The following is a 12,522-nucleotide window of genomic DNA, read 5'->3' on the forward strand; positions in this document are numbered from 1 at the left end:
CTTTGAGTCAGACGTGGTATTTAGAGACCACAACCTGGGCATGAGGGTTACTGGGTTTGTTGTATCTAGAGTTTTTCTGTGGACTTAGCTAGGGAACTATATATATTTTGTTTGTTTGTTTAAGAAAGAGGAAAACCCATGAATTCATTCTGGTATTTCCAATTCAAATGAAAGATCACAGGGTATTACTTCTTATATTTGTTTTTTTTTTTCACTTGCATTAAAAACTTGGTCCCCAGTAGTGTTAGCATAGATACTTATATGCTTTAGTCTAATATATATAATTTCAAAATATATGATGTTGGCTTTCAAAATTTTAAACTTTTATCAAAATAAAAAAATCAGTATTATGAACAATAAGACTACTTGAAAGTAAGTTGCAGACATCATCCTTAATACTTTGTCCACATTCTCTCACCTAACCACAATACCATTATCACACCAAAGAAAAGTAATAAAGATAACACTTTCCAATATACCAATTTTCCATTTCTCATGAAAACCTCCCCCATTGATTTAAAAATGTTACTTTCAAACTCAAACACTTAAAAATCACAACAGCTTGTGATACAATCAATATCTTGCATTACATTTGGCTGTCATGTCTCTTTTAATCTAAAACAGCCCCCTCTGTACCCCCACTGACTCTCTGAGGATGTGATCTAGTAGTTTTGTACAAAGCCCCACAACTTATGTTTCGCCCAGTATGTCTTCGGGATAGATTCCTATAGGTAGCATTGTTTTGGCAAAGAGCATGTCCTCATAGTTTTGCTGGAGATTATCTCACAGGTGTTCCATATGGCATACCCACTGATACATCAGAGTGCTGCTTCCCTCTGCCTTGTCGACAGAGGGAGCTGCCCAAATCCCAGGTTTCCTTTTCCCTGTCTGATAGGTAGGAAATGTGTCAAAGTGGGGTTTTCATTAGCTTTTCTCTTATTGATTTTGAGCATATTTTCTGAGAACTATTCATTCATATATTTTGTCCATTTTTCTATGGACTTGGAACTTTTCTTTTCCATTTTGACACTACACACACATACACACACACTCACACATCCTTTTATGGTATAAACTGCAAATATTTTCCCCTAACTAGCCTTCTTGTTAACTTTGCCTTTTTTTAAAAAAATCATGTAAAAATTTATGTTTTTGTCAGTATTATTTTCCCTTATTGCATATGGATTTCAAATCATATTGAAGACAGTTTGTCCAGGTTCTAGTTTACAGAGGAATTCGCCTTTGTGGAGGTCACATTTTGTTTGAGGAGGACAATAAAAGATAAAATAGTATATGTTAGAAGCTATGTTACAGAAAAAAAAGCAAGGACAGGGTAAGGATCACCTTGTTCAGTAGGGAGGTGGCTGGGAAGTGAGACGAAGAGAAGAAAAAGGAGAGGGGGAACACTAAGGTGGCATGTGGGAAAGCAAGTGTGTGAAGACTGAGAAAGAGCAGCGAGGGACAGGAGGGGCACTGGGAGCAAGGGTGCTCCGGAGGTCGAGAGAGGAGCTATGGGAAGGGAGCTGGAAAATCAGGTTTAAAATCTCAAAGATGGCAAATATTCCTAACTGGCAGACTAACTGCAACCCCAGTAAAACTCCTATCTATGTATTTCTTCAGGAACCAGCCAAATTTCGTATAATTTCACTTAACAGAAAAAGACAGCAAGTAGAGACAGGGAAACACTGACAAGTAAGCGCAAGATGGCAACCAGTCATTGCAGTTAAGACATATTACACAGCCTTTAAAATTAAAACGCTGTGGCGTTGGCACACAAGAGTCAGACGGATAGCGGTCTTGGATACAGCCAGATAAAACAGATACAACCCAGATACAACCCAATTAGCCATGGAAGTTGTGTGTATGAAAAATATCTAAATCTACTTTATAAAGTTTAGGTGGGTAAAATTTTACTTTACAAATTGAAGATAGATCACGGTGAAATACACAGACCTAACGAGTACAGCGAGATTAGTTCTGACAAATCCGTACACCTGTGTAGCCCTCACCACCTTCAACACACAATGTATTTTTAACTCTAGAAAGTTTGTCTCCTCCTTGCCACCCACCCCTCCCTTAGAGGTGACCACTGCTCTGAATGAGAATTTTAGTAAGTGCTTAAAATAAGACAAAATGGAATCCATCTGGATAAATTCCAAATGGCTCAAAGATTTAAATGTAAAAAAAAAACACAACTGTATAAAAACTCAAAGACAATCCCATCTCTTAAAGCTTCCCTTCTTCCAACAGCGACACTGCCTCCTCAGCCCTCGCAGCAACACACGTGAACTGGGGCCCCTGCATGCGCTGCGGTCTCCCCCTGCAGGCCCTCCTCAATAGCCGGGTGCTTCCTCCTCACTGCCTTTACAGTGTCACCTTGCTGCGCAGTCCTCTAACACTGCACCTCTGCAATCGCTTTTTCTCATAGTGCTTCCATGTACTAGATATTCTGCTTACTTATTCTGTCAGCGGTTTGTTCTCCTGTCCTAGAATAACTCCCTGAAGGCTGGGGCTTCTGTCCATTTTTTCAGTGCTGGATCCTCAGTGTTTACAGCAGGCAGTTGATTATTTCTTACTGAGGGTAAAAGCGATGAGGCGAGTTTCAGCTAGGGTGGGGCTCGTAGTATCTCGTTCGTCTGGGCTTTAGTGCAATGACAGGACAGGGCAAGGCAATTGAGAGAACCACCGAGAACAGCCGGGATGCAGGCGGCAGGTGTGGTAGAGACCATGGGCGGATGTGTCCAGGCAGTGCTTCCAGAGGTCTTAAGGGAAGTGATGTGTTGGGATGAACAAGTGCGAAGCTCTTGACTTCTTTTTGAGCTACCTCTTCATCTGCACAACTGCTGCAGGGCACCTTGGGCCTGGACCCAGCGCAGCTGCCACTGGGACAGCGACAGGCCTTGGCAGAGCTCCCTGGAAAGGGCGGCTTGTCCTGGCTGCTCCCACCTGGAGAAGGGGATGGGGTTAAAAGGGAAGGTCTAGGACCTCCAGACGTTCACTAGCTGACCCTCAACACCACGGTCTGCTTGTCACCAGCCCCCCACCCCCTCCCCCGGCCTAAGTTCTGCCCATTGCACCCAGTTCAGCCCCCACCTCGTCATGTCCCCCTCTCACCAGTCCCCCACAACTCCCTGAAGCTCAGGGACTCGCTTCAGTGCTTGTTTCAGCAGGTTCTCCAGCCGCTTCAGAGCCTGTCCCAGGCTCTCCTTCTGCTCCTTTTCCTGGGATTCCTGGATCCGCAGCAGCTCTGTAGGTTAGAAACCCAGGGGGCAGCACTGAATCCTCGGGCTCCCGGGTACCTTGCAGCTAATGAGTCACTGTCTCCGGTCATCTAGTCTTCACCTCAGCATCCCTCCTGAGCCTCTCTCTCCTCCCAGGTCCTCCTACCAGGTGCAAGCCCACCATGCCCCAGGCATCCTCTGAACACCTTCCTCCCGCCCCCTCAGTCTCCATGGTCCATCCCTCAGTGTCCTACCTGCTTCCCTGCTTGCCCCCTAGCCTCCCTCCTAGCTCCAAGCCTCAGCCTCTTACTGGTCCAACCTTCATGTGGCAGCCAGAGTGCTCTCACGGCCTAAACCTGATCCTTTCCCTCTCCTGCTTGGAACCCTCCAAGGCGCCTCAGCGCCTCAAGACCAAGCCCAAGCTCTCAGCCTAGTACTTGAGGAATGCACCACGTGGCCTCTGCTCACTACTCCGGAGCAAAGCCTCACTGTCCCCCAGGACCACTGGAGACACCATCTTTCCTCCTGGAAGCCCTTCCCAGCATTCCTCACCCTGGCTGCTTCCTCAGACTGCTGCAGTCCTTCCCTCCACTGGTGTCTTCCCTGGGGACTGTGACTCGTCTAGTCTCTCTCTACAGACTCAGAATAAGCCCAGCTCAGAGTAAGTGCAGATCAGCAGTGTGGTCAGACCCTTTGGGCCTGAACCCCTTCCTGGCTTTGTAATCTCAGGCATGACACTTGCCCTTTCTTTGGGCACTCTTAGGCACAGATGGAATTATTTGAGCCACAGGCTAGTGAGGCAGGGAGCAGATGGGAGCACTCTGGAGAGGGGACCCACAGGGCTTACTGACAGGTTGAAGGTAGGGGTTCAGAGGACTAGGAAAAATTACGGATGACTCCTGGGTTTCTGGCTTTAGCCCCTGCATGAGGGCAGTGGGGTCATTTATTAAGGGAAGGAAACCAGGATGGAAAAAAAACAGAACTGCTTTCCGGACTAAAGGGAACTGAGTTCCAGTTGCAGATGTGTTAAAAGTCCCTGATGCCCACGAAGTAAGACAATGCTGTGCCACGTCTTTGGCTGTTTCTGTTGTTCCTTCACACTGCTCCTTGCCCACTGAAGAGTCGGGGTGGTAAGGAGCTAAAAATTCAAAGGCCTGAAAATGGTCTCTTCCTGCTTTGCTGATAGTACACTGATTCACTTCTTCTCAAGCCACCTCTTCCATCTATTTCTCTTTTGAATTCTTTGCTTCTACAATTGGGACACCCTGGGGCTGGAGAGCTCTCACCTTTCTCCCCACTGAATTCTCGGGGGCTAGCACATGGCATATACGCAGTGAGTACTTGCTTAGTGAATCTAGGAATAAAGGACTTCTGCGTTTTAGCTTCCTTTCTGTAGTCTTACACTCCCTTCCCTCATGGTAAGGACTAGAAGAGGCTGTGCATGTGCAGAGAGCGGAGACTGGAATCATGCGAGGGATACAGAATGCTTAACTGCAGCCAGCCTCAGCTCAACACCCTGTTCAGGCCACCTGACTGAGTCTTCCCAGCCGTTCTGTAAGGTGTTATTAATATGATTATGCTTAGTCCACTGCAGGGGAAACTGAGGCAGAGGGAGACCATACAGCAAGGAAGAGGGACTGCTGAGAAAAGAATCCAGTAGTTTAACTATACAGACTGCTTTGTATACTCAAGTATACTGCTGTTTGATGATGGATGAATATTCGGCAGTTTGATGAGCAGTGTCATCTAATGGTTAGGAGCACAGACCCATGTTAGACGGCCTGGGTTCGAATCTAGCTCGGCCGTCTGGGCAGCTTGCAAGCCCTCTGTGATATGGAGAGAACCCCCGGGGATGCTGCGCAGAGGACTCTAGTGAGACCTCAATGCACAGTGGGCACTGTGTAAGCAGTGGGTATTTGTGATTTCTTCTGGAGGCTAAAGGTGCTGGGAAGGGGCTGAGATGCTGGATAAGGAAGTGGGGCAGGCCTACCCTGGGTGGATGGTCCTGGTGGCAGGTTGGTCTTCATGTGGAGCAGATACCAGCGTCGGAGACTTTGTTGGTCCTGGAGGAACAGAAGGTCCTGGCGAAGAGAGGCAGCCCTCGGGAGGAGCAGCTCCGGAGCCTGGAGGGAGGAGGACGGATAGTCACCTGGGGCGGAGGTTGGGGTCGGAAGACAGGGCCGAGGGGACAGGCACTCACCTTTCCTGCAGGCAGCCCCAGCGTGTGGCTCAGTGCTATGAGGCTGGAGCCCCTTGGGGATGCAGGATGCAGCTGGTGGATGGATGGCAGGATAGTGGGGAGGGGCTGCAATCTGTGGAGTGAAGTCCAGGTTGGGAGGGGTGCTGAGAGAGAGGCTGGGTTCCAGAGGCCCAGGAACTTGGAGGTAGGGCTGAGGGTGAGGTCTGGCAGCCTGGGAACCCTAGGATTGTGTTTTAGGAGTGGGCCCAGGGAGTAGCAGTCATCCACGACAGGGTATGTGGCAACCCCTATCTCACCCTCCGGGGCTGTGCTGCAGCAAGGGGCCCAGAGGAAGATGGGGCAGGTGCTGGGCTTCCTGCTCCAGACACCGCACCAGTTCCTGGCTCTGTGGAGCCACCGCCTCAGACGTGGGGACCACTTTTCGCTGAACCAAAGCTAGCACCTGTGGGGAAGGAAAGGGATGGGAAGGACAGTGTGAGGCTGCTTAGTCCCCTCCCGAGGAGGCCCAGCCCTCCCCAGAATTGGCCCCCACTCCCATCTCACCTCCTCGGGGCTCCGGCACAGGCGTGTCTTGCTGGCTGAGTTGCCCTTGATGAGCAGGCGGATCTGCTCCTGTGTCTCCTCCTAGGCAACCAAGAGGCCATGGAGATGAGCTGATTTTCTGTTTTACCTCCGAGCCTCTGCCCCCGCTCACCCCTTTGCACAGGCCCTGACTTCTCTTGGGAGTCTCACTGAGGCCCCCTCCCCTCACCAGGAGGCCCAGTTCTGGCTCCTTAGGGCTCCCAGTCTGACTCAGGCCCTCCATCAAGCCTGGCCACTTCTCCTGCAATCCCACTTCTCACCACTAGTTGCCGCCAGCGTAAGATCCGTTGCTGTTTGGCCTGTAGCTCCTGGAGCAGAATCTGCCGACGCCCAGTGGCCTCCTCCAGCTCCTGGCTCAGGGCACGCAGGGCCTTGAGTTCAGCCCACAGGGCACAGACCCGGAGCCCCAGCACCAAAGTCTGCCTGCGGCCCAAGGAGAAAAGACCAAAGGAGAAGGAAGGTGACTAAGACTCTCGCCGGAGCAGGGAGATCAGAGGCACAAGGATGCACAAGGAGCCGTAAACATAGGGAGACTACCCAGCAGAGCAAGCAGGAAGACTGAAACAGGAGCCAGGGTGCAGAAGTCTATATTCTAAGACCCTTGGGAGAGACATGGCCTAGAGACCATAGCCCTTGGAGACTCTTCACCTCTCGCTGGATCCCAGGATACATCTATCAGCCTTCTCCATCAGGCCCTGGAGGCGCAGGGTCAGGACTTGATGCTCCTTCAGGAGGGGTTCCCGCTGGGTGACCAGCTCACCCACAGACCGCCAGCCCTCCTGGAGTGAGCACAAAGTCAGGGTGACATGGTCCCTGGCAGGGAGGGGACCAAGGTGTTTTGGGTTGGGAAGGGGATGGAGTCCTGGGAAGGGTCCTGGGGGGTCACCTGGATGAGATGCACCACGGATGGCAGGGTCTGGCTGGAGTCTGACTGGTTTGGTGCCTGGGACCTGAGAATAAGGGCTGAGCTGTAATGGGAGAAGCCCTGTCCCCTTGTAGGTAACCAGTGTCAGCCTACCTGCCAGACTGGTTACTGGGCCTCAGTTCCCATTGGCAGGTCACCCTGCCTGGTCCTAACCTGTCCCAGCTCACCCAGCCACCTGCCCTGCGCTGACTGGGAGCACCAACACCTCACCTGGTTCTCTCCATATCCTGGAGCCCATCCACACTGCACAGGGACTGGATCTCTGCCTCCCGCTCTGCAGCCAGATGCTGCAAGGCAGCCAGGACGTGGCCTGGTGGGTGGTTTGTCAGTAGGCTCTGGTGGGGAGAGGGGTGAAGTCAGGCCAGGATGGGGGCAGGGCTGCGAGCTGGGACTCCATGGAGAAGGAGTAGGGATCATGAGTGAGGTCCTGGCACCCTGAGGTTTAATCATGGGGCAGGGGGTGTAGCCTTTCTTGAGAGTGCCCCTCACCTCCACTGAGCTAAGCCACTGCTGGTAGGAAGTTCCAAAGTGGTCATCTTGCAGGGTTCTGTGGAGTTGGGAAGGAGGACAGAGAATGTTACAAGAACCATTAATTCACCCTGTAATGATCACTGCCACTCTGTAAGGTAGGGGCTGTCACTGTCCCCATGTTAAAGACTGGAAACCAGGTTCCTCTATACCAGCTAGACTTGAGTGTCCCACTTAACAGCATATCAATGCCTTGGCCTTGGACCCTTTCATGTGTGCTGTTTACCTGGAACATCCTCTCAATCTTTTATCCCTCCTCACCAAAGCACCCATCCTCTCTGCCTCCTTAGCTGGGTAAGGTGCCTCCTTTGGGTACCCAAAGCCTCCCAGGCTTGCCCACCCTCTGAGAGCCCTACCTACCTGGGTTGTCACTATCTCTAAAGGTCTGCTTCCTCTCTTCCCAGCCTGGGAGCCCTGTCAGGGCAGGGCCTGGGGCTGACAGAGCCCAGAGGTAGTGTCTGTAACAAGGTTCTTTACAGGGTCTCTGGTGGCCGAGGGCTACTCACAGAACGCCGCCTCCCTGGGCCTGAGGACTCAGGAGGCTCTGCAGGAACTGGGTTCGGAGGCTGCAGGCTGTTCGGACATCGTGCTGTGAAGAAGAGGGTGTAGTATGAGGGAGGCCCAGAGGTCCATCTAACCCCGGACACCCAACCTTTCTCCCCGCTGGCCCAGGACTCTTACCAGGACCGCAGGCTCCAGGCCCAGGGCTGCTGATATCAAGGGTCCAAAGTTTATATCCACTTTGGCCTTCCTGGAGGGAGGAGTTCAGTTGGGGCTGGGGGTCCTGGGAGGAGGCGGCTGGCAGCACAGAGGTTGGTGTTCCCTCCTGCTGCCAGCAAAGCTAGTCACAGGGATCACTGAGCCTGGATCTCAGAGGCCAACCCCCAGATGAGATCACCTCCCAGCTGGATGACTGCATTAATCTCCTCATCCATCTCCCTGCTCTTACCCTCTGCAGTCTGTTCTCCACCCAGCAGTAAGCCAACAATCCTGTTAAAACCTCAGACAGATCAAAACAGTCCCTGTTTTGCTCAAAACCTTTGAAAACGTAATGGGTTTCCATCACACACAGAATAACAACAATTAGAATGCTTCTAAGCACTCTGCTTGATTTAACTCAATTATCATACCTACCCTTTAGAATAGATATTAATATTATCTCTCTTCTACAGAACTTAGAAACTGAGGCACAAAGCAGTTAAATACTTTGCCCAAAGTTACACAGCTGTAAGCAGCTGAGCCAGGGCATGAACCCGGCCTCCGAATAAAACTCCAATGCCTTCACAGTGCTCTGTCCACCTCTCCAACCTACCCCCTTACTACTCTGCCTCTTGCCTTCAAAATTTAAGCTGAAATGGCTTCTTGGCTGTTTTTCCCACATGCCAGGCTCAGGGGGCTCTGCTCTTGCTGTTTCTCTCAATGGAAATTCCTCCCCTAACTCAAATGTTAACATCCTCAGAGAGGTTTTCTCTGACCACTGTACCTAGGGTAGCATCTCCCTCTCCCTTTCTACATCACCTTTTCTTCATAGCGCTCATCTCCACCCTTGATTATAGGGTTTGTTTGTGTCCTGGTTTAGCACTTGTCTCCTCTGCATCAGAGTGTGAGCTCCATGAGGGCAGGACTGTCCTGTTTACTGTTTTTTTTTTCTCCCCCCAGCACTGGCATTCTAGATATACAGCTGGCACCATGCTAAGCACTGAAAAAACAGGTGGCTGAGACGGCAAAAATTTCTGGCTCCATGGAGTGAAGCTCAGAATTCTAGAACCCAGAAGGGGTCCGGGCAGAGCACTGGGTCTCTAAGAATGTCTGTATGCCCACCCTGGTGAGGGATGCTCCCTGGACACCTGAAGCCCACCTCTCTATGTCCTGCAAGCGCTTGAGCTGATTCTGCAGTCGCTGCATGGGATCCTGGAGCTCACGCTGCTGTCTTCGCATGGCCCCAGCTTGAGCCCGGAGGAGGAGAGCACGGCGCTGGGTATCTTGCATTCTCTGTAGGTTCTGCTCCATGGCCATGTCTGTGAGAGGAACAAGGGTGGCCATCAGCGCTTTCCCTCACCCCATTCTGCTGCCCATCTCTCCAGCCCCATGGGTCACCCTGAGCCTCAGTCTCTTGCTCCATCAGCTCCAGGCTCTGGTCTAACTCCAGGATCTCTGCCCGCAGGCGGGCAACATCGGCTTCCAACTCCAACTTCCGGCGGGCCTGGTGGAATCAGGTACAGGGTCAGATGCATGGCCTGACTGCTCTCTGTGGGGCAGTAGTCTCTTACCTGCCCAGTTACATGGCATAGGGTTTTCCCCAGGCAGTTTCAGTGCCTGAAGAAGAGCACCAGGGTACTATCATGTCCCCCTCCTTCCTTCTGGGATTGCCTCATCTGTCCCCCCAACCTGTTTCCTGTCTCTGTCCTAGTCCTCATCTTCCCATTGAGCCCCAAACCTGGAGTCCTGAGGTCTCCTGGAAGCCTCCCCCAAGATGTCACCTGGGCACCATGCACATGCTGGGTCCCATACTAGCCTCAGCATTTCTCCCAAGCCTATCTCTTCTCCCATCAACCTCACCAGCTTTGATGCTTCATATCCATGTCCCCCCACTCACAGCTCACGCCTCCTCCCCCCGGACTGCAAGTGAGTGCAGGGATAGGGCTGTCTTGTGACACAGTGACCCTTGGCATCACCCAGCACAAGGCTGGGCCCAGAGCAGAAGATCTATAAGTCCTTTTTTTGGATGAAATAAAACCTTGCAGCACATGCTTCTCACCTCTGGATTGTCCTGGTGGCCATACCTGAGGAAATGAGACCAGAGTGAGAGGATGATGGGGACTTCCAGGGGAGAGACAGGAGGTGTGAGGCTGGGGGCAGGGACATGGCTGGATAGGGCTGGGGAAGACAGGAAGGGACAGCTTTGAGGACCAGTTACCAGAGCAGGTTTCCCCGGATCTTCCTGACGTTCCTAAATGGAGAGGCAGGAGGAAGGGGAGTTACAGTGGGGCTCTCCTGGGTCCTCTCCTCTGCCAAAGCTTCCCTTCTGTGGCCAGGCTCACCTCTGGCTGTGCACGTGCCGCAAAACGTAGGCCCAGATGTCGGCCCCCTGGCCCAGACACAGCCTGTGGGAACAGCATGTAAAGGTATGCCTGGGCCATCACACAGGATGGAGGATCCTCACTAACAGAGTGGTAAGGAGGTAAGATCTTTACTAGGGAATTCTCATCTGTATGGGAGGGAGGGCCCATACTTTTAGGGGTAAGGTATTTCCTCCTGGGGAGTTCTCGGCCACTGAGAGGGTGGGCGTCTCACTGGGGATAGGGGTATTCTCATTCTCTGGTGGAGTGCTCCATCTCTCCTGGCAAAGGATTATCTCCAGTTACTTCCAGAGGTGGGGTGAGGGGTACACTGCCAGAAAGGGCCCTCTCATGGTCAGTTGTGGGTCATTACTCCTATACATTCGGTCTCGAATGGGGCGGTCTTTGCTGACTTGAGTGTCCTCACTAGCTGGGGTGGGTGGTGATGTACTGAGGGACAGCCTTACCCTGGAGATCCAATTTTCACACTGATAAAAGAGAGCTTTATTACTAACTCATGGAGGATCCCCACTAGTGCAAGGGACCCCACTCTGGGTGGCCTCAGAGGATGGGGGTGGGAGTCACCACCAGGACTCCCTCACTCAATTCAGGATCCTCTGCCTGGATTTACTACCTGCAGGGCAGGAGCGCCGTCGAGGGTTAATTGCACTGCGGCAGCAGCGCCCTCAAAGGTTATTTTCACTGGGGCAGAGGGGCAAGGGGAGGATGGCGCGTTTTGGATGAAGACGTGGGTCTCATCCCGGGAGACTCCATCTCCAGGGTGGGGAGTCCTCACTCCCAGAGCGGCTCTCACCTGCGCAGCGTCGACTCCGGGACCCGGGCCGCCACGGGCACCTCCATCTCTTCCGCCGCCCAGCAACCCAGTTCCCGCGCTTGCTGCGCTAACTCCATGACAGTGACCAGGCCGCTGCCTCCCGCCCCTTCTTCAGTGTGGCGTCCTTCTCTGACGTCACGCACGCGCCGGAAGTGATGCCACGGTCTCCAGGAAGATGGGGGCTTTCCCGCTCTGCGGGGTCTCAGAGCCGACCCACAGCTCTCTTACCTCGGGGTTCCTGTGAGCGAAGATGAAAGAACTTGAAGAAACGGTGGGATCCGCTTGCCTTCTGCGTCTTCCTTCCTACTACCAGCTGTTCCCTAAGAGGCTAAAGGTCCCTAATGCCTCCTTTCATTTTCTCGACAAAATGGGACTTTCATCCTAGGAGGATGACAATCCAGCGAGGGGATGCCAAAATTACTGCCCTTTGATTTCAGAAACAGGGTGTCAGGTCTGAGCGAGGGACGGGGGCAGTTGGCATGAGCCTAATATTTCCCTGGCATACTTTCTTCTAGGTATTCGTTCGTCCTTACCAATCCGTAACATTCGTGAGCTGACCTTGAGCTGGGGACACCCCGGTGGCTGAGACAGCCCCAGTCTCCATGCTACGGAGCTCACAGTTCAGTGAGGGAAGTAGACGCATCACCAGGTGGGGATAGATAGGACATAAGCGGCAGGGGTGGGTCACTTTGGGGTCAAGGAACGTGAGAGGTCTGTGGAGTGCCCCTAGAAAGCGCTAATACTAGGGCTGGAGTCCTGGAGAGCCCACTCAGCCTCAGACATGGTCCTGAGAAATAATACCTCTCACTCAATATGATTGTGTCATTAATCACTGTCTTCAGTGTCCAGTACAGAGCCTGAATCTCTAAATAGTTGTTGAATAAACAAATGGGGGAGAAAGATGGCGGGGTGAGACTAAAAGCTGGGAACCCAGGGAAGAGGATGGAGCAGGGTGAGGGAGAGGAGGGTGTTGAGGACAGTGCTGGACAACTGTAGGGATGTTGAGTAGAGAGGTAACTGAGTGGATCTCATGTGAAGTTGACTGGCTGTAGAGGGGTGAAATACAGCACTCTAGGCTGGAGATTAGGTGGAACAGACCTTGATATGGGGAGATGAGAGAAGGGACAGCTTTGGAGGAGATGTTGACAACAATGTTATCAACACTATGGGTG

The 12,522-nt window shown here is 52.2% G+C and overlaps 1 protein-coding gene across 2 annotated transcripts; it reads right to left on the bottom strand.

Moving 5' to 3' along the window:
- Positions 1 to 1,143: 1,143 nt before the first annotated feature.
- HAUS5 (HAUS augmin like complex subunit 5) lies at positions 1,144 to 11,486 on the bottom strand. 2 transcript variants are annotated; one of them, XM_027514218.1, is made up of 19 exons: positions 11,330 to 11,486; positions 10,498 to 10,560; positions 10,374 to 10,406; positions 10,215 to 10,239; positions 9,554 to 9,659; positions 9,315 to 9,474; positions 8,138 to 8,207; positions 7,963 to 8,045; positions 7,418 to 7,475; positions 7,139 to 7,263; positions 6,890 to 6,953; positions 6,652 to 6,782; positions 6,264 to 6,426; positions 5,965 to 6,045; positions 5,718 to 5,863; positions 5,422 to 5,533; positions 5,212 to 5,344; positions 3,115 to 3,247; positions 1,144 to 2,946 (listed from the first exon to the last, which is right to left on the bottom strand). In XM_027514218.1, the coding sequence occupies exons 1-19, from the start codon at positions 11,425 to 11,427 to the stop codon at positions 2,829 to 2,831; spliced, it is 1,902 nt and encodes a 633-aa protein (XP_027370019.1). In that variant the 5' UTR covers positions 11,428 to 11,486; the 3' UTR covers positions 1,144 to 2,828. The 2 variants fall into 2 exon arrangements, with proteins under 2 accessions (XP_027370019.1, XP_027370020.1); XM_027514219.1 differs by lacking the exon at positions 9,554 to 9,659 and having other exon boundaries at positions 1,859 to 2,946; positions 11,330 to 11,468.
- Positions 11,487 to 12,522: the final 1,036 nt, after the last annotated feature.

Source organism: Bos indicus x Bos taurus, chromosome 18, assembly GCF_003369695.1.
Source record: "Bos indicus x Bos taurus breed Angus x Brahman F1 hybrid chromosome 18, Bos_hybrid_MaternalHap_v2.0, whole genome shotgun sequence".
NCBI lineage: Eukaryota > Metazoa > Chordata > Mammalia > Artiodactyla > Bovidae > Bos > Bos indicus x Bos taurus.